The sequence below is a fragment of the Poecilia latipinna genome, unplaced genomic scaffold, assembly GCF_001443285.1.
Source record: "Poecilia latipinna isolate Pla-1442-1.1 unplaced genomic scaffold, P_latipinna-1.0 Scaffold782, whole genome shotgun sequence".
NCBI lineage: Eukaryota > Metazoa > Chordata > Actinopteri > Cyprinodontiformes > Poeciliidae > Poecilia > Poecilia latipinna.
Window position 1 is genome coordinate 370,377 of NW_015113398.1, and position 19,625 is coordinate 390,001.

At 40.6% G+C, this 19,625-nt stretch overlaps 1 protein-coding gene across 2 annotated transcripts in view; it reads left to right on the forward strand.

Annotated features, from left to right (window-relative positions):
* The first annotated feature begins 2,569 nt into the window (after nucleotides 1-2,569).
* The window catches only part of mmp24 (matrix metallopeptidase 24), a 36,466-nt gene continuing 19,410 nt past the window's right edge, over nucleotides 2,570-19,625 (forward strand). Inside the window, exons 1-5 of one of the 2 annotated variants that reach the window (XM_015046524.1) lie at nucleotides 2,570-4,259; nucleotides 13,383-13,531; nucleotides 14,184-14,300; nucleotides 16,710-16,809; nucleotides 16,898-17,102. In XM_015046524.1, coding sequence (XP_014902010.1) covers nucleotides 4,113-4,259; nucleotides 13,383-13,531; nucleotides 14,184-14,300; nucleotides 16,710-16,809; nucleotides 16,898-17,102 — 718 coding nt within the window. In that variant the 5' untranslated portion in view covers nucleotides 2,570-4,112. The remainder of the gene's footprint in view (nucleotides 4,260-13,382; nucleotides 13,532-14,183; nucleotides 14,301-16,709; nucleotides 16,810-16,897; nucleotides 17,103-19,625) is intronic. The other variant, XM_015046523.1, reaches the window with a different exon arrangement.

Genomic DNA, 19,625 nt, shown 5'->3' on the forward strand with positions numbered 1-19,625 from the left:
ACATCACATCAATGGAGCTTACCTTCTTTGAGCTTCTTTTCTAAGTGACAAAAAAAGTTAGACGTTGTCTCCACCGTCTGTGAAAGCAAAGCGCTGCTGAGTTAGCTGTGGCCATCGGATTTCTGATGATTTATGCAGCGCCATTATGTTACTATTAGACAGACGTCTTCTGCCGCTGAGAGAAAACTATTGCGCATGTCCTGGAGCGCCGCGTGCGAGTGAAAGGTTGTGGGGGGGGAAACAGAAACACGTAATTGGCAAGTCACATTATTGGTTGGATTTTAATCGGTGCGTTTTGCATCCACTGAAAACAAAGATGTTAACAAATAAACTGGACAGTATGCTGCATGTTTAGTGATATTTTCACAGTTGCGGTCTCAACTGGTCTTGAAATAAAATGCCGAGTCCTCAGAGCCCGAGACCGAGACAAGACCGAGACCAAATGCGGTCGAGTCCTAGACGAGTCCGAGACCATCAAAAAATGGTCTCGAGACCAAGACCGATCTCGAGTACAACACTGCTCTCCTGGTGTTAATACGTTACTTTTTATTAACATAGACAATTCTCCTGGATCAGTTTGTCTACTCCTCTTTGTGTCTCTGTTTCGTCTCAAACCTCCAGTCGGTTTTAGCTGATGGCCGGTCAGACTGAGCCGGGTTCTGGTTCTGGTTCTGTTGGAGGTTTCTTCCTGTTAAAGGAGAGTTTTTCTTCTCCACTGTCGCCACATGCATGCTACGTTTGAGGAAATGTATGGTGCTAAATTGAGGCCATAAAGTTTGTTCAAAAGAAAAAGTAGAAATTGAAACTTAAAACCTAAGAAAATGTTCTTTTGTGTCAAGTTTTTTTTCCAGTTTCAAACTTTTTCAGTTTCAAAATAATTTTGCAGTTTCAATCTTTTCTTGAGTTATATTTATTTATTTATTTATTTATGTATTTATTTATTTATTTACATTTTGGCCCCAGCTTAGCTCCATAGAATGCTGTAAAGTCAATGGCTCCATGAAACCTTTCAAGTTAAACTGAATAGTAAACCATTGAAATGATTTTTTTTTTTTTTCTTTTAGATTGTTGTGAATTGGCGTTATGACCTGGACTGAATTGATGGATGAGTCTGTCCTGGAACAATCTGTGCCAAATGTCAAGCAGAATCTGAAGTTGGGTGTTTTGAAACTCAAAGCTTCAGTAAAGCTCGCCTCATTAATCTTTGGTGCTGGAAACAAAGCAGCAGCGCGTCACACAGCAGCAGAACTTCCTGCCTTGTTCTTTGTGTCTGCAGCTGCTGTCCAGCCTGGTTTCCTCGCATCCCAGCTGTATGAATCACATCACAGCAGGTCACACCTGAGACAGGTGACCACAGTCACCTACTGAGTCAGTCCTCCGGTCCGCAGCAGAGCGGGAAGACTCCAACTGCATCAGACTGCCGTCATCTGGTGGCTAAGACCTGTAATTACACCCAGATTCTTCTGAGAGGGGAATAAAACTCCGGACTCAGACAGGAGAATCGTTCAGACAGAACATTCACCTGACTGATCAATAAGAGAAGACAGAAAAACTTTAATGCAGAAGAAAATCACCCAGAGGTTGAGAACTCTGTGGTTCTGATCACCGTTTGGGCCGGCTGGTTGATGTTTATTGAGATAAAAATCAATCTGAACACCAGAAAGAGTTTTAAAAATGCTCCAAAAAGCTCCTGAATAAAACTTTGAACTTTTAAACAATAAAAAGGCGCAACAAGAACCCAAACTGTCAGAACCAGAACCAGCTCTGATTGGTTTGCTCTGCTGGATCAGAACAACTTGCTGAACTCAGTGGAGCCGACCTGCTCTTCACTGGGTTCCAGAATCACTGACCTTTGACCTTTCCTTTATCATCCAGGTGCTTCTGTTCCTCACAGGTCAAACAGTTGGGTTTGGCAGACCAAGTCCCGGCGCTGAGAAGAAACTGGGTCACAACCCAGAAACACAGAGCTGAGGTGGTTCTGGTTCAGGCTGCGGGTCAGAACCGAGTTATAGACGCAAACTCCAGGGGAGCAAAAGATAAGTTCCTCCTTACATCTGAATGTATTTTTAACTCAATAAATTAAATTTATCTACATCAATTTATTTATTTATTGTTGAATAAATATCATACTTCTCATATTTATATGCATTTACTGTCATTTTTAGCTGAATATTAAAGTAATGAGTCAAATATGAGTGCTGCTGCTACAGTCTGGTTCTGGACTTTTCTTGTGTTGGTTCTGGTTCAACTCATGGCTCCTGTTTTATTTTGATAATCTGTTTCTTGTGTTCTGATTACTTCCCGTTTTACTTTTAACTCCTGTTTTGTCCTGTTTCTGCATCAGTCCTTCCTCTGCTGACCCTTGACCCCTGCTCCCCTCCTACCAGTGGAAGCCACTCACCTGTTTCCAGTCCAGTAATCACCTCCCAGACTCCTCAGCACCTTGTCAGATCTTCCAATTAAGATCCATCACGCCAGTTTTTAAGCCATTTTATTTTTTCATTTAGTCGTTTTAAAAACTCTAAAGTCTTAAAAGAGAAAAACATAAAACAAAATACAATTAAAATAATTTTTAACTTGTCACTTTATTAGCTGAAATTGCTAGATTGTACAGCAGTAAAAACAGGAAGTGGTTATTGTGATCCGGTGAATTAAAAAAACAAAACGACACCAGACCTCAATGTCCCTGCGTTTCACTGAGCTGCAAATCGTTTCACCTCAGGGACTCTTTAACCCGTCTTTTGTATCACCATTTCTGGTTTATAAAAAAAGCTGCAATAAATAAAATAATGTTTAGCCTGGTGGCCCACCAGGCTTAAAATACACAAATCAGCTGGAAAACCAACAGCAATCACCTGGAGGAGGAATAAAACTCAATCAGAGCAGCTAGCCTGTCCTGTGATTTAGCTCCGGTCTTTTTATGATGTTTTTCTGCTGAAGGTTTGACCTGTAAGGTTCAGTAATGTGATAAATCCTTCAGAACCTGAACAGTTTGGACCTTTTTCTGGATGATGACTTACTGTGGGTTAAAAAGCAGAGTGGCCGCTGAGGCAGGAAATGGAGCTGGTGGACCCGTCTCTGACCGATAATCAAATCTGTTTTTCAGACGTGTCTAATGGAGCCACCGCTCACGTCACTGCCGACCGTTTCCCGTCACCTGCCTCTTCCACGACAGCTTCAATTACAGAGGAGAGACGGTGCTGCATAATGGATCCGTCACAGATGTCCACTGACTGACCAGAAGGGACAGAAAGGGGCAAAAGAGACGAACTGGAGCAACCAGAGTTTCTGTTACAAAGATCTGGTTAAGAACTGGTTCAGTAAGGTGAATGTTCTGTCTGAACGATTCTCCAGTCTGAGTCAGCAGCCAATCAGGCAAAATAAAAAAATAAATAAAACCTCCATGTTAAACCAGCCGACATCCAGAGAGACATTTAGGAATCAGTTCAAAACAAGGAATCAGTTCAAAACAAGGAATCAGTTCAAAATCACAACAGTCAGGTCCTTTTAGGATGTTGTAATCTGTTCAAATTCACAAATCAGTTCAGAGAATTTAATCCGTTTGGTGTCCAGAACCTTTTTAGAATCAGGAATCTGTTCAGTCCAGAATCTGTTCAATCGGGAATCTGTTCAGTGGAAGGAAACGAGCAGAAAACCTGAACTGAAACTGAAAATCTCCATCAGAAACCACAAAAACTTCCTGATCCAGAAAACTTGAAACTATCAGGTAATTCCGAGTCTTAATTAATTTAGAGTCCTAATCAGCCAATCTGGGTTAAATGCCTCTGCAGCCTCTGCAGCGCCCCCTCTGCTGATGATGCGCTCCTGCAACAACATCCATCACCTTCCTCCTCCTCCTCCTCACTGGTACCCAGAGCGACAAACCTCAGTGCATCACAGTGTTTGATTGTAGCCCGAGTCGTGCAGCTGTTCCGCTGCTCCAGAACTGGTGAACTGAACCAAACCGAACCGAACCGGGAGGAACCGGGCCACCGCGCCGGGATGGACCCCGAGCTGGAGCCGCGTTTCCTGCTGTGAAGAGCGGAGCAGGAGCCTGGAAAACCCCGGAGGGAAGCGGAGGAGGTGGCGGGGGGGATCCGGGGGACAGAGCCATGGCGACTGGCGGCGGCGGAGGCGGCGGCGGGGCGGCGCGCAGGCGGAGAGCCGGGATCCCCGGGTTCTGCTGGAAGACCTGCTGCTTCCCGCTCCTGCTCTGCGTGGTGTCGGTGTGCGGGGAGGAGAAGACCTTCATAGTGGAGGTAAGAGGAGGTTTTCTGAAGGCAGAGAACAACATCGGGAACTGAACTGATCCGGACTCAGAATCGGTTCAGCGCTTTGTTTTCTGACGCTCCAGCGTCAGTAACATCGTCACAAACTAGCAGCTTAATTGCTCATTAAGCCTGATTGTTTCCGCCTGTTTGGCAGCTTTAATAAGTCCTTCAGATCCTCTGCTCCCCCCTCCCCCGCCTGCTGCTGCTGCTTCTCTACATTCAGACACATGTTGACCAGAAACAGGCAGGTTAAAGTGAAGCTCCAGTCCAAATATAGCCTCTCCTCCATAATTCATGGATCTGCTCTGAGTCGAGGTGAATGGGGGAAACTGATGGAGATGTTGGTGATCTGGATCGGTGCTGCTGCTGCTGTTTTCCTGTTTTGTTGCTGGAGATGCTTTGATTGAGACAAAGAGAGCGCCCGTGGCAGCGCGGAGTGGAACAAAGGAGGAGATGTTTTCTCCACAGCAGTCTGAGACCAGAGGAGGCAGAGAGACTCAGCTCCACCGTGAAAACATCACAAAGTTAGAGAGGCAGCAAACTGTGGAGGGAAAAACTCCTGGATGATGGATTAGAAAATCCAAGTCCATCTTGTGTGTGTGTGTGTGTGTGTGTGTGTGTGTGTGTGTGTGTGTGTGTGTGTGGGGGGGGGGGGGGTCCCATAAGGGTCTCATCTGGGCTGGAGAGTGGGCCCAGTGGAGGAAATTAAATGGAAACTCTGCTCTCCAATGGGTCAGACTCAGACTGTTTCCACACCTGGTAGTCCGGTAGACTCGGTTCAAAACTGCAACATTTGTTCCATTTTCAGCTGCTGTGGTTCAGCTCCTCACTGCTCTGAGTCAAACGAAACGATTAAATAAATGTTCCCCTCACCTGTGGGGGCGCTGCACCAAGAAACACTGAGGGAAACAACTGAACAAGAAGACACTGAGCGCAACTTCCTTCACCAAATGGAGACAAAAATGTAGCGTCAGATTGAGGGGTGCACCGATTTATCGGTGGAGATTTCCTTAATTTAAGGGGATCGGTGATCGGTTGATACGTATGAGAAGCCGATCTTTTCCCTGATCTTATTTACTTCGGCAAACATCTTCTGCTCTTCCGTTAGAGAGGTTTAACCGACAGACTCACCCATCAGGTCATGTCTGCACTTTCGCAGTTATTAATAGTCACGCCACTGTTACCAGCTGAGCTACATTCTTGCTATATTTAGCAACATTTCAGACAAAAAATAAAATCGGAATCATAAGGTCAGGCTTTTTAAAGATCAGTAATTGGCGATCTGACAGGAAACAACAACCAGCTTAGCGGTTGGAGGATTTCTCTTTAGTTTTTGGCTAAAGACCACGAGTCACTTTTACAGTTAGCGCTAGGCTAACATGTTGGTTTCACTTCCTGCTTTTGGAGCGGTCTACTGTCCGCTTGGTGTTCACATTCAAATCGAACCAGAGTTCACTTCAACCGAACCCAGACCAAGGTCTGGTTCAGTTACGCATTCACAGCTCCCCAAACGAACCGGACTTTCTAGGCAAACACATTAAAACGGACTGAACAGGGACGGTGGAAACCAACCTTAAATCAGCACCACATACCACTGACTGGCATTTTAAAACTCATGCCTTTGTGTCTTGTTGCAGCTGCAGGAACGATGCAGAGACGAAACGCTCCAGGCTTCCAGCTCTTTAACTCATCCGGTCATATTTTCATTGTTTGTTATTCTGTTTGCACAACCTTTCCAAATATTCCTCTCTGGGTTTCGTTAGTCATAGTCCTACGTACTGCAGTGGAGGCTGTTTATTCATTGTATAGATCTATTTAAACCAGATTCTGAGGTTTTACTGATTTCCATGTTTCATGGAGATCAGACATTCCTGTCCTAATTTTAGCCTCTTTCTGAGAACTGTGAGGTTTTAAAATCAGTCTGAAAAACTCCGGTTCACTATTTAGTTATTTAGTAATTTATTAATATCAGATTCAAACACTTAATTCTGCCTGATTATAAAGTTAGGATTAATGTAGCTTAACTTTACTAATCTTATTTGAGTTTTATTTGTTCTATTTTATATCAACTTCATCTAGTTTAATCCATCCATCCATTTTCTTACACCCTTGTCGCTAGTGAGGGGTGCTGGTGCCGATCTCCAGTGAACATTTCAGGCGAGAGGCAGGGTCACCTGGACAGGTCACCTGGACAGGTCACCTGGACAGGTCACCTGGACAGGTCACACACACACCTAGGGAGAATTTAGAGAAACCAATTAACCTGACAGTCATGTTTTTGGACTGTGGGAGGAAGCCGGAGAACCTGGAGAGAACCCACCATGCACAGGGAGAACATGGAGACTCCATGCAGAAAGACCGGGAATCAAACCCAGGACCTTCTTGCTGCAAGGCAACAGCTCTACCAACTGTGCCACTGTGCAGCCCAATCTAGTATAATATTTGTCGTATATTAATTTATTATTGCATAGCTCGACTTTACTCCATTTGTTTTAGGTTTTTTTTTTTTTTTAGCTTACCTTAGTTTATCTTTGCTCAGTTTAACTGAGTTTTGTTTAGTTTGTTACTTGGTTGCTTGCACTAATTTAGCTTAGCTTAGATTGTTATTTTGGCTTAACTTATTTGAACCTTATTTATTTCAGCTCAGTTTAGATCAGATTTACTGATCTTAGCTTTGCTAAGTTTGCAGTAGCTTCACTTAATTTAAGGCTTAGCGTAGCTTCATTTGGGGGATCTTTGCTCAGATTAGCTTTTTTTGTTTAACTTGGGCCTGTATGATCTTAGTTTAGCTTCTTTTCTCTTAGCTTAGCTTAGCTCAGCTTAGTTTAGCAGAATACAGGTTCCTGTAGAGCAGGGGTGTCCGAATTCGGTCCTCAAGGGCCGGTATCCTGTATGTTTTAGTTCTCTCGATAATGGTAGTAACAACCTCCTCAGCAAGGCTTGGGCCTTCTGATGAGCCATCATTTGATGCAGGTGTGTAAAACCAGGGAGAAAACTAAAACATGCAGGATGCCGGCCCTCGAGGACCGACTTTGGACACCCCTGGTCTGGAGGATTTTCTTACTGACTGCTGCAGGGCTAACATGCTACGGGAAACATCCTGTCCCGTGTTTCTGTGAGGGTGACGTGGCAATAGAAAATGATGCCTAACTGCAGATTTCTGCTCCATAATGGAGGTAATGGGCTGAAAGTGTGTCTGAGCCCTACAAGCCGGTGTCAGGCGGGTTTCCTCCCTCCCAGGAGGGGAGGCTTCTGGGAAAGATGATGGTTGTAAACACAGCATTAGAGCTGAGAATGGGTTGGAAGTGGGCTGCTGCTGCTGCTGCTGTTTAGTGGGTGGGTGGGTGTGAATTCACGGCCACTTCCAGTCAACGCTGTCCTGATTAGTCATTGTTGGAGATAAATACACACATTTGTAACGTTTTCAGATTGACAGCTTTGTTGTCGCTCTTCCTCTCTCCAGCCATTGTCTTCGTCACGCCCACACTCGCTTCGCTTTGCTGCTCGCTCGGTGAAGCCGCAGCTGGAACTAACAGGAGCTGTCACTGTGGGTTTGATGATGGTTTTGTTCTGTCTGAAACCAGCCGAACCCGGACCGAGGAGACGGTCGCTATGGAAATATGAGTAAACGTCTGTAGAGCCATTAAAACGTCACATCCGATGTTTTCAACTAACGATTCAGTTCACAGCAGCAGAGTTTGTGTAGCGGTCCACAAAACCAGCTTTTATATTCCATTCCCCCTTATCGCCAAGCTAAATATTTAGCTATAAGTTAAACATTAACCTAAATATTTAGTTAGCAAGTTAAATATTGACCTAGCTTACTAAATATTTAGGTCTGAGCTAAAAGCTTGGTTTGGAAAATAAATATTTAATTTCAAAATTAAATGTTTAGTTGAGTAAACAACTAAACATTTAGTGTGTCATTATTTACATTAACAGGATTTTCATCAACGAGATTTTGATTTGCTACACCTCCGTCTTAGCTTGCAGATAAAAGCTATGCTAGCCAAGCTAATGTTGCTAGTAAATATCACAGATGTTTTTCTATGTATTATACAGAGGTGGGTAGAGTACTCAAATACTGTAACTGAGTAATAGTTGTAATGTACTTATGTTGTTTATCAGTTAGATAGGAACGAAGTGAGAGCTAGTTTAAGTTTGTGGGTTGTTTATTGTTGACATAGCAACTGCCTACCAAGATGGCTGTCTGTTTAAGATACATCGTTCTCATGTGTCGTCACATGAGAACGAAAAGGAAATCAAATGTTGAGGTAAAAGTTAATCTGAACTCTTCAAAGAGTTATTGTAGTTGGTGATGGCTGTTGGCAGGAAAGATCTCCTGTAGCAGTTGTTATTTAAATTGTTTGAATCAATTTAAATCAGACTCAAACAAATGGATTGTCAGAGTTGTCCATAGTTTTCTTGATTTTATGTAAAATGGAGGTTCCACAGAACAGAACCAGGCTTCATTACCAGTTTGTTGAGCCTTTTTAGGTTCCAGGACAGCTGGCTAGGACTTTTCTTCACCGCTAGCGCTAGCTAGCTCACATTTACAACCCGGAGAGGGAGGTGAGTGCTGATGGGAGACCTCCATACTCAACGAGTCTGGAGGTCTCCCAACTAGACATTTAGCTGGTGGATTAAATATTTAGTTCCAAAGTTAACATTTAATTTCCAAACTAAATATTTATTTTCCAAATTAATTATTAAGCCTGGTAGCTAAATGTTTAGCTAGCATCCTACCCCCTATGTAAATATTTAGGTTGTAACTAAATATTTTCACGTTATTCAAACGTTTCTAAAAAAAAATCACACTAAATATTTAGTTAGGAGCTAAACATTTAGCTTTCTAATGTAATATTTTTAAAGTTTTACTGTAAACCACATTATTTTTTATTTTTATTTTCTATTTTCGTGTGAATTTACTTGCTTTTATTGCCGCTGTGCGACAATAAAGGAACTTCTATTTCTGAAAACAAATACAGTAAAATATCTGTTGTCCTATTTTTTATTTGATGGATATGTTTTACATGTAGGAAAAAATATTTATCAAAAATAATACATTTTTGATCATAATACAAATGTTTCAAGCGTATTTGCAGGAAATGTGTTCATATTTTGCATTATTTTAATTAGTTTTAGCTTTAAATGACTGTTGTTCACATTAATCTGAACTGGACACTGAAAGCTCGTTTTGAGGTGGATCCACTAGAGGAAAGGTTTTAATGTGGCGCCGCTGCATGTGCAGCAGATGACATTTATCTCCGCGGCAGCGTGGAGCGGAGTGCAGATCTGAGCACAGCTCTAATTATAAACGAACAGCAGGCGGAGGAGCAGCGAACTCCTGAGAGCAGCGCAGGAGGATTAGATCTGATCGGAGGGGCTGCAGGAACAAGAAACCATTTCACACCAACACGGACATTTAATTATGAAGCTGCTATGGATCCTCCTGCTGTTTGTCTGAAGATCTGCTCACATCTTATCCAAACTACTAATTAAAATAGAAAAATACAAAACAATTTTTCTGTTGTTGGGTTTAGCAGCAGGATGTGGTGAGATCTAACTTCCTGTTCACAGAGAAGCCAAAATAAAGAACCATGAAGGGAAAGATGAATGTTGGCCATTGGTCCCAGTGAGTCCAGTTTAGACGTCACTGGATGTTGGACTGGTTTAAATGGTCTGCCAGGAATAATCTGAAGATGTTCTGATGCAGACCTGAGGTTGTTTTGAATCTTTGATGAGGTGGTGGCTTTAACGCTGGTTTATGACCCATGATGGATCGTGAAACGTTCAGATATTCCTGATGAGTTCTGGATGAAACTGCTGATCCTGATTTCTCTGCAGCTGAGCTGAGAATGAGGCCTGGATGATCAACTGAAGTTTGATGTAGCATCTCCATCTCACTTTACAAACAGTCTGAGAAACTCTGGTTCACTCCTGCTGCACTTTATTTAATCATTTGTTAATTTAAATCCACTCAAACATTTAATTCTGCCAAACTTTAAGGTTCGAATTAATTTAGCTTCATTTTGTTAATCCTATATTATTTGAGTTTTATTTATCCTATTTTATTAATTTTTCAGACACCTTGACCTAATTTAACATTTTAGTGTATATTTATTTATTATTGCTTAGTTTAGCTTTGTTTACCTTAGCTTTAGGTTTCCTTTGGTGACTTGCCTTAACTTAGCTTAGCTTAGTTTATATTATTTTAGTTTGTAGCTTATTTGAACCTTATTTGTTTTGTCTTAGTTTAGATAAGATTTGCTGGTCTAAGTTTAGCTTAGCGTCACATATATCTGATCTTAGATTAGCATAATTGAACTTGTCTGATTTTAGCTTATCTGAATGTGTAGATATAGTAAATCTTATCAATATTATTTATCATCAGGTGTGTTGGTCCAAAACAGCACAGCATCCAGATGTGAGCCAGCTGTGCTCCTCATTAAAGCCATGTAATAAACACGTCTCATATGATCCAGTTTAACAAAATGTAATTTATTCTCACATGTATGATGCCTTTATGACCTTTTATTTTTGTGTTTTATGATGTAAAGCACTTTGAACTGCCTTGTTGCTGAAATAACAAATAAACTGATTGACTGAAAGATCCACTTCAGAGCTCCTGCTCTGATTTGCTCATCGGTTCTGTTTCTGCCTGGTTCTGAAGGGATTCTGTGTCTCTCATTAATAAAGTGGGCAAACTGTTTGCCATAAAGGCCTGAGAGAGCAGGTTCTGGAGGTTTTTATTGAGATAGTGAGCTGATCATGTCCTCCGTGACCCGGTCCGTCTGACTGAGAGAACTCTGCTTCATCCAGACTGATTAATCGGATCTCGTCTGATCCCTGGAAGACAAAGTGCAGAAGTCCTGAAAGGAAGTGTCGGCGGCGGCCCGAGGATCTGCCCTGGGGGAGAATCCTGGGCAGCAGGCCGGCGCTCTGCGCGGCAGCAGGTCAGCTCCATTAATCAGCCACCACTCGGCTGTTTTCTGTCCTGATTGCTGCGATCGGATCGGGTTTTCCAGCTCGTTGCTCTGCTCTCCTGCTGCCACATTCAGAAATAGAAAATCATTTCTCATATTTTAAGACCTGGTCTCATCCAGAACCAGGCCGAAACGATAACAAAGGTTGCTGGAAGATAAATTGCCCCAGAAGTTATCAGGATAAACGATAATGTTTTGAGACCATTTTCTAGTAATATAACGGTAATGGCACATAACACATTCTCACAGACCAATAAACTTTAAATTCTGATTAACATTTAACACTGGAACTGGAAGACATTTTAATGTCCCAAAGAAATAAAACAACAAATGAATTATGAAGCCCCTGTAAAAAAAAAAAATAGTTCTTCAAAAGACCAGAACATCAGACTGAAACTTTTATCATTCAGTTTAAAAGAGAAATCCAATAAATTATGCAAATGGAAATTACTAAGCTTGTTTTAATTAATCATGCAGTTAAGATGCAACAGTACCGTTCAAACTGCAGAGGCTTTGAAAACTATCAAATCTGATTTAATTCCACATCTGGAAGTGAAACAGATCAGAGTTTTTTTGTGATCTTTTTGTGAAAATGTCAGAATCAGCTGTTAAAAAGTGCCGTTTGTTTCACATTCAGCTGCTGTTAGATCCATTAGATCAGTGTTTCTCCACCCTGGTCCTCAGGCCCCCCTGCTCTGCAGGTTTTAGATGAGCCTCTATTCCAGAACAGCTGATTCAAATGATTGCATGACCATCAAGTGCTGCAGAAGCCCGTTAATCACAATTCAGGTGTGTGGCAGAAGGGAAACACCTAAAACATGCAGGACAGGGGGCCTGAGGACCAGGGTGGAGAAACACTGCATTAGATTAAAGTGATTTGGTTTTTATCTCAGTTATTTGTGGGTTTAATCAGGTCAGAGACATAAATGTGATTAAAGCAAAGTTTAAAATCTGTTCATTAAAGCTCGTTTGCTGCTGCGCTAATGTGAGCCACAGATTTATTTCATCTGCGCGCTGCTGAATGTTTTCTTTCATTAAACTTTCCTATAAACATGATTATAGTAACAGAGATGCTGAAGATAAAAAAAACCTGATGAAACATTAATAACAAGAGTTTCATCAGGGAGAAATTAATGATAAAAACATGAAAATGCTGACAGTCTGTCTCAACAATGAGTTATGTAGAAATACTTGCATGTTTTTGACTTCTACTAAAATTACTACAAAATGTAAGTAAAATATTTAGATGTTTTCTCTTTGCAGTTTTTATTTATACAGATTATTTCCATATTTTTAGTTGCAGGATGTTTACATCTATATTTGTAGAGTTACGACCCCATCATGAACTTTTTCTGCTTCATAGTCTGTTTAAAGTAAAACTGTTGGGTTTTTTTTTAGCTGTGATAATAAACGTCGGGCTCACCTCGTATTGCTCGGTGCTGGAAACCTGAGGATGTTACTGGTTGGATGTGACTTTTAAAGAGAAAGAAAACAGGAAGACGCTCCATAACTGGAGCTATCTGTGGATTTAGGATCGATTTGTGGATCCATGAGAATCAGATTTACTCAGAAGGAAAAACTCTTCAGTCGGTTTCTGATCCGAGTTTCTGCAGCAGGAAGAAGATTTTATTGAGGTTTATGGAGATCATAAGAAATTAGTTTTTGTGCTTTGTAGTGACAGTTTCTCTCCAATTAGAAACATTTTTAATAAACCTGCTTGTTTCTCTTCAGACCAGGAAAGTTTTAACTGCTTGTTTCTGTCTCACATTATTTCTCAGCGATAGCGTCTCCGTCTACATGGAGCTCATCATTAAAGGGGCATTTTGTGTTTTCCAGGCACATAGTGACATTTTTTATCCAAATCAAGTATAAATTTTACCTTCCCTTGCTTTAAAAATGCTGCATATATAAAATATGACTTTGAAATGTGACTTTGTATTTAACGCTGTTTGGGCCTCTGTCTCCTTAAAAACGTGTTTGGGTTTTTCCAAACATGTTTCTGTCCATCATGGTCCAACTTGTCTGCTTGCTGGACGTCCATTAATGTCTCTGGCTTTCTGATGGTTCGTAGTTGACCTTTGAACCCTTCCCTGACGTTTCCCCTCCTTCCTGTCGTGTCTCCCAGACGTGGCTGAAGAACTACGGCTACCTGCTGCCTCATGACGTCAGGACGTCGGACCTGCGGCAGGAGAAGGCCATGCAGTCCGCCGTGGCGGCCATGCAGCGTTTCTACGGGATCCCGGTGACGGGAATCCTGGACGAAACGACCGTAAAGTGAGTCACGCTGCGTTTCCATGACAAATGGGATCAAATCTTTGTCTATATTCCGCTAATGTAAAAAAATTAAAATAAAAAAAAATTCGCAATTGCGTTTTTTCCATTAAATAAGGAATTAGATAAAAATGATGCGTGAATGAGATAATTAAAAATCAAGGCAGAGAGGATGTAAATGTGAAATATATTCATAATTCAGCCAATCAAACGAGACTTCCTCTGATTCAACTTTTTATGAGCTGTGATGCTCAGCGGGCTCTGGTGGAGCCAGCTGCACATTGTGCAAAAAATAAAAAAGCTACAAATCACGAAGAAGAGGACAGGAAGTAGTCTTCTTCATGGTTTCCGCCAGTAGTAACCATAGACAGTAACATGCTGATGTTGATCATGTGACTCGTGTGACGCCTTTAGAAGAACATTATCCCTGTGCAAAAAACTTTTTATAGAAAAACTTTTGTTTTTTTTTTTTTGTTTTGTTTTGTTTTAATTGGCGTGGTTCCATTAAGTGAATTTATTCTTGTAATTTAAGTTTGGGCAGTTCTGTGGTTCCTGGAAGCAGCTACTGTTGTTGCTGAGTCAGATTTTATTGAAATATTCTGTCCTGTCGTCATGTCCCGTCCCGCGCTGAGCCAAAGCTGCTCCTTGTGTCCAGGTGGATGCGGCGGCCTCGCTGCGGCGTTCCCGACCATCCTCACACCAGCCGGCGTCAGAGGAACAAGCGCTACGCACTGACGGGGCAGAAATGGAGGGAGAAGAGGATCACCTACAGGTAGCGCAATAAGCAATCAATCAATTCATCCCATGATCAATTAAAACGAGTTCAATCATTAAAAAATGTAAAAACTGGATGACAAAAGTCTTCAGTCTGGTGCTTTGGCCTCAACTAAACATTTTATTGAAAACCAATTTTGTTTACAGAGACTTTATAATTCATTTTATTTGTTGTTTTATTTATTTAAAATGTCTTCCAGCTCCAGTTTTAAATGTTCATTAGAATTTAAGAGAATGTTTTAATATTTTATTACTTCCAAATGGTCTCAAAACAACATTGTTTATCACAATTTTTCGTCCAACAAAATTTGTTATTGTGACAATAACAATAACAATTCATTATTGTTATTGTGCTGTTAACCAGAGTGTCCCACGGTACCCTGAATGCACCATTTTCTCTGCTGCTGGTTCTCTCTCTCTTTTATTGGACCGCATCAATCCCACTCCGCCTCGCACGCACCATCCCACTCAGAGCTCCATCGGGTTAATGTAAATTACCGCCTCCCTGCGGGACACTGAAGGCATCCCGGCGGCGCTACCTCCCACTCTGCAGAGTCAGCTCCGGTTACTGGCTACTCTGGGTCTCCTCCTCCTGTTTCACCTCCCGTCAGTCCAGACGGGCCTGCAGGCTCCGATCATTTCAAATCTGATTGCTCATCTTCTGAGGCACCGAAGCCCCGTCTCTTTAAACGACGCTCCTTATGAGGCGTTTGGTGACAGTTTGGAGGAGGCTGGCTGCATCGGATCGTTTAGCATACATGAAGTATTTATTCCCACCTGCTGAGTTTTGTTCCAGTTTCTCCTTCATCCGCCGACTCCCGTGGGAGTGTTTCGGTGCTTGTTCGTCTTGGCGGAGCTGCAGCTGTGAGTTCACCCAGCGACGTTCCTGTAAATCCCTCTTCATGTTCTGGGAAGTCTGAGAGCAGAAAGCAAAACACACAAACGGAAACGAAACGACAGAAAACGTTTCCAGTTGACAACAGAGGCTGAGCGTATGGAGGACCAAAACTGACATGATTTAAAATAAAAGCAGAAATATATATAATTAGTTTTTCCTTTTCTTTATACTTGCGTTTTTGTAAAAAAAAAAAGTGTATATAGAAATATAAACATATAAAAAGTTGACTGTCCATCCCAATGGACATCAAGAGTATATGAGCCAACGTTTAATTATTTGGTGTTAACATGCGAGAAAAAATGTATCTGTAGCATTTTGCAGCTTATTTGTGGTTTCACAGGTCATTTATTTTATTTTATTGTTTTATTTTTATGTTTTTTATGAGCATAAATGCTGACTGTTGAACTGCTTGCAAAAGAAAATGTTTTTTTTTTGTATTTTAGTGTTGAAGTGGAGTAAAAATTTATTTTATTTTTTTTTTGCTGCATTGATAAAAATCAGGTCTGAAGGGGTTAATTAGATTTACAAGGTTCTGATTGTTTAATTTGGATTTTCATCTAAAACATCAACAGAAATCTGCTCAGCTTCTTTGCCGGACCTTTTCCTGCAGCGTCCTTCCTCTTCCTCTCTTCCTTTCTCTGCCCTCCATTCCTCCATCCGTCTCCTCCAGCCGTTTTCCATTGAGTTTCTCCAGATCTGCCGGTGAGACGAGCGATAAAAGCGAATAAAAATGGACGGCACGTTTCCTCTCCTGCAATTACTCTGCAACGACCTTTCTGCCTCGTTTATCTGCAGCTGCGCGCATCAGGCTGCACATTAACCGAGCTGCAGCCTCAGATGGAAACATCAGCAGATCAGAAAGAAATTATTCAACTCAAAAACACAGATTGGGATCATAATTGTACCGTCTGCACAGCGGTGGAGCCGAAGCGCTTCAGTTATCTGTTCTGCAGAGTTCTGGCCAAGCATTTCTTTTCTGCTTAAATAGCTTGTATCAATTTTCCAAAACTGCTTATCTTTTTTCTAAGAGGATAAAAATAACGGTCATTCATTTAAACTGGTTACAAATTAGAGGTTTGCAGTTTTGGGGAGGAAATAAAAACAGACAAGTTTATCATTTTATTTTATTTAATAATTTTTTAAGAGAGTAAAAATAGATAAGTAGATAGATAAACATTTTTATTCACACGTTGGTGTTTTTTCTTTCTTTTAGTATTTGTGGAATTTACTATATTTTTCTGTCTGATACATTTTGATTTAATGTGATATTTTTATGTAATTTATTTTTATTTAAATGTTTAATTTTTTAAACTTTTTATTTTATTTTTATCTAAATATTAATTTTTGTTTCATTTTAAGTTTTTATTATAATTTTTATTTTTTAATTTTGCTAATTAAACTTTGAGCTGATAACTGTTAATTTGAGCTTCCTGTGCTCTGATTGGTCCGTTTCCAGGCTGAAGTGACTCCTGTCAGAAAAATACTAAAATAATTTCCTCTGCTCCCCAGAATATCAAACTACACCCCCAAGGTGGGGGAGAAGGACACGCACCGAGCGATCCGCCAAGCCTTCAACGTGTGGCAGGCTGTCACTCCGCTCTCCTTCCAGGTCAGAAACCAGCAGCTTCTCCTGATCTTCTTCCATCGTTATGAAGATCATTTTAATACATTTAATGTCGAGTTTCTCATCCAATCAGGAGGTCCCAAACTCAGACGTGGAGAGCGACGGGAAAGACGCCGACATCATCATCTTCTTCGCCTCTGGTTTCCATGGCGACAGCTCTCCATTTGACGGCGAAGGGGGATTCCTGGCCCACGCCTACTTCCCAGGCGCCGGCATTGGAGGAGACACCCACTTCGACTCTGACGAGCCGTGGACGCTGGGAAACGCCAACCATGATGGTGAGAGCCGCCGCCCGGGGTCACAGAGGTCAAACCGGCCGTCAGAATCTAATACCTGGTTTTTAATAGTTTATTTGAACTGCTTTACATCTGGGAGTCATTTAGTATTTAATTTAAATTAGTTTTTGGTTTATTTTAATTTTTATTCTATTTTTATTAAAATGTTCAGTTTGATTTTTGTTTTGTTTTTATATTTTATTTATTTTAATTTAAATGCTTAATTTCTTTTTGTTTTATTTTAGTTCTTTATTCATTTTTATGTAAATGTTTCATATAAACTACATTTTTATTTTTATTTTAATTGTTTATTTACTTATTGAAACAGTATTGAATTGAAATGTTCACACTGGTTCTGATCAGTTTATTATTGGATCACCTGATTGATTTTTTTCCCTCTCAAATCCTGTGGAAGCAGCAAAGTGTTCATGTCTTTTGAACATTTGAGGTTAGAATTTCATTATTTTTAATCCACTTCTTCTTCAGGTTTAAGGAAAACCTTCACAAAAACAAAGTTTACAGTTTAAGGTGGCAGCAAATGAAATGCAACAAACCAAAACTTTCTGAGTTTCCTTCCTCCTGAAGTGTTTGAGACACATTTAAATGTGTTTCTGCTTTCCATAAAAGCTCTTCATCCTGCAATGCTCTGTCTGTCTCTATCAAACACACACACACACGCAGACACGCACACACCTAGACACTCGTGCGTGGTGTAATTGAAAGATTAGCGAGCAGATAGCGCAGGGTGATTCATGCTATCCGCTTCGGAAGGACAAATGGGACACATTGTTCACTTTGGATTAAAACTTCATGTTCCCACCTGAGTCTGGTGACGGTTCGTTATTAACCTGCAGGACAAAACTGAGGGCAAAGCAACCCACAGGAACTAGAACCACAGGAACCAGAAGCGCTCTCTTCATGGAGGGACTCATCCCTTCCCTGGTTTGTAGAAACAAATAGAAATTCATTAGAGGTGCTTACTTTATGCAACCATCAACAAAGACGGTTTAAATTTATTTATTTCATTTAATTGATTTGGTAGATATATTGCACATTTACTGAAAACGTGCCAGAATTAACCAAAAAACTATTTTTCATCTGTTGTCACTTGACAATGCTCAGTTTATCCTGCTTAAACAAAATAAAGGTTATATAAATAAGGTTAAAATGATTTCACTACACAAATTGTATCAATAGGTACAAAAATTAAATCAATACAAAACAAAATCAGGAAACTACAACACAATTATCATAGAAAATGAAAACTAAATAATTTTCTGTCAATAATGAGATTTGATCAGCATGTTCAAACATTTAAAAAAATGACATGAAATCTTGTTTGATCCCATCAAATTAATGGATAGAAAACAATAAAATAAAAATGTTCATGAATTAAAAAATGTTTAGGATTAAAACTGTTTAAACTTTACCTTTTATAACATAAAGATACCTAATTTTTAAAGTGCAATCAGTAATACTTTTATAACAAATTTATATCAGTAATGATTTCCTGGTTAATGTCAAGTTGTCATAACAAAGACATTTTGAATAATGTCAACTTTGTATTAAAAGTGTCATAATTTACCGAATGACGCTTTATGACAACAGTCATAAATATTCATGAAGGCTTATTCATGTTCATGACAGGTGTTATGTCAGTATCATGTCAGTCTTATTCACCCCCTTCAAATAAAGTGTTACCATTTTGTAAAACCACAACCTTCACTTTTAGATTGTTGTGTTGCCGTAGTTACGACCTGATGCTTCGGTTTGATCATGAATGTAAATTGGCGCTATGTAAATAAAACTGAATAGAACTAAAAGTAAAATGCAGGCTTCAGACAACAGGAAGTGATGCGTTCAAAGGTCTGAGCAGAGCAGAAAGTCGGAGTCCAGGGAGCTGGAGGAGGCTGTAATCTTCAAACGCATCAAGAAGAGCAGAGAATTATGGGCTGTAATTAGGTTCAGGCAGAGTCGAACCAATTAGAGAGCTCATGAAGTGTTTGAGTCTCAGCTCCTCCATCAGACGGCTGGAAGTTATTAATTATCTGACAGCAGCTCAGAGTCCAGATTATCTAATCCCACATGGGTTCAGAACGGGCCGGGCCTCCGTTCTCCTTCAGAACCAGCAGGACAGGAAGGAAAGAGGCTTCAGATGGAAAATTATCCACCTCTTTACTGTAGTAACACATCAGGATTAAATGCAGCATTTTCTCAGATCTTAAAACCTACAGTGATGCGTACAGCATGCAGGAGAAGGAGGATTATGCAACATTAGCAATTATATCTGATCCATCTTTAAAAATAAAACACAGTCCAAGAGGTTAAAGTCCTTGTCAAATGGCGTTTTGACTAAAGTCCGAGAGGTTAGAGTCCTTGTCAAACGGCGTTTTGACTAAAGTCCGAGAGGTTAGAGAGGTTAGAGTCCTCCTCAAACGGCGTTTTGACTAAAATCCGAGAGGTTAGAGAGGTTAGAGTCCTCCTCAAACGGCGTTTTGACTAAAGTCCGAGAGTTTAGAGAGGTTA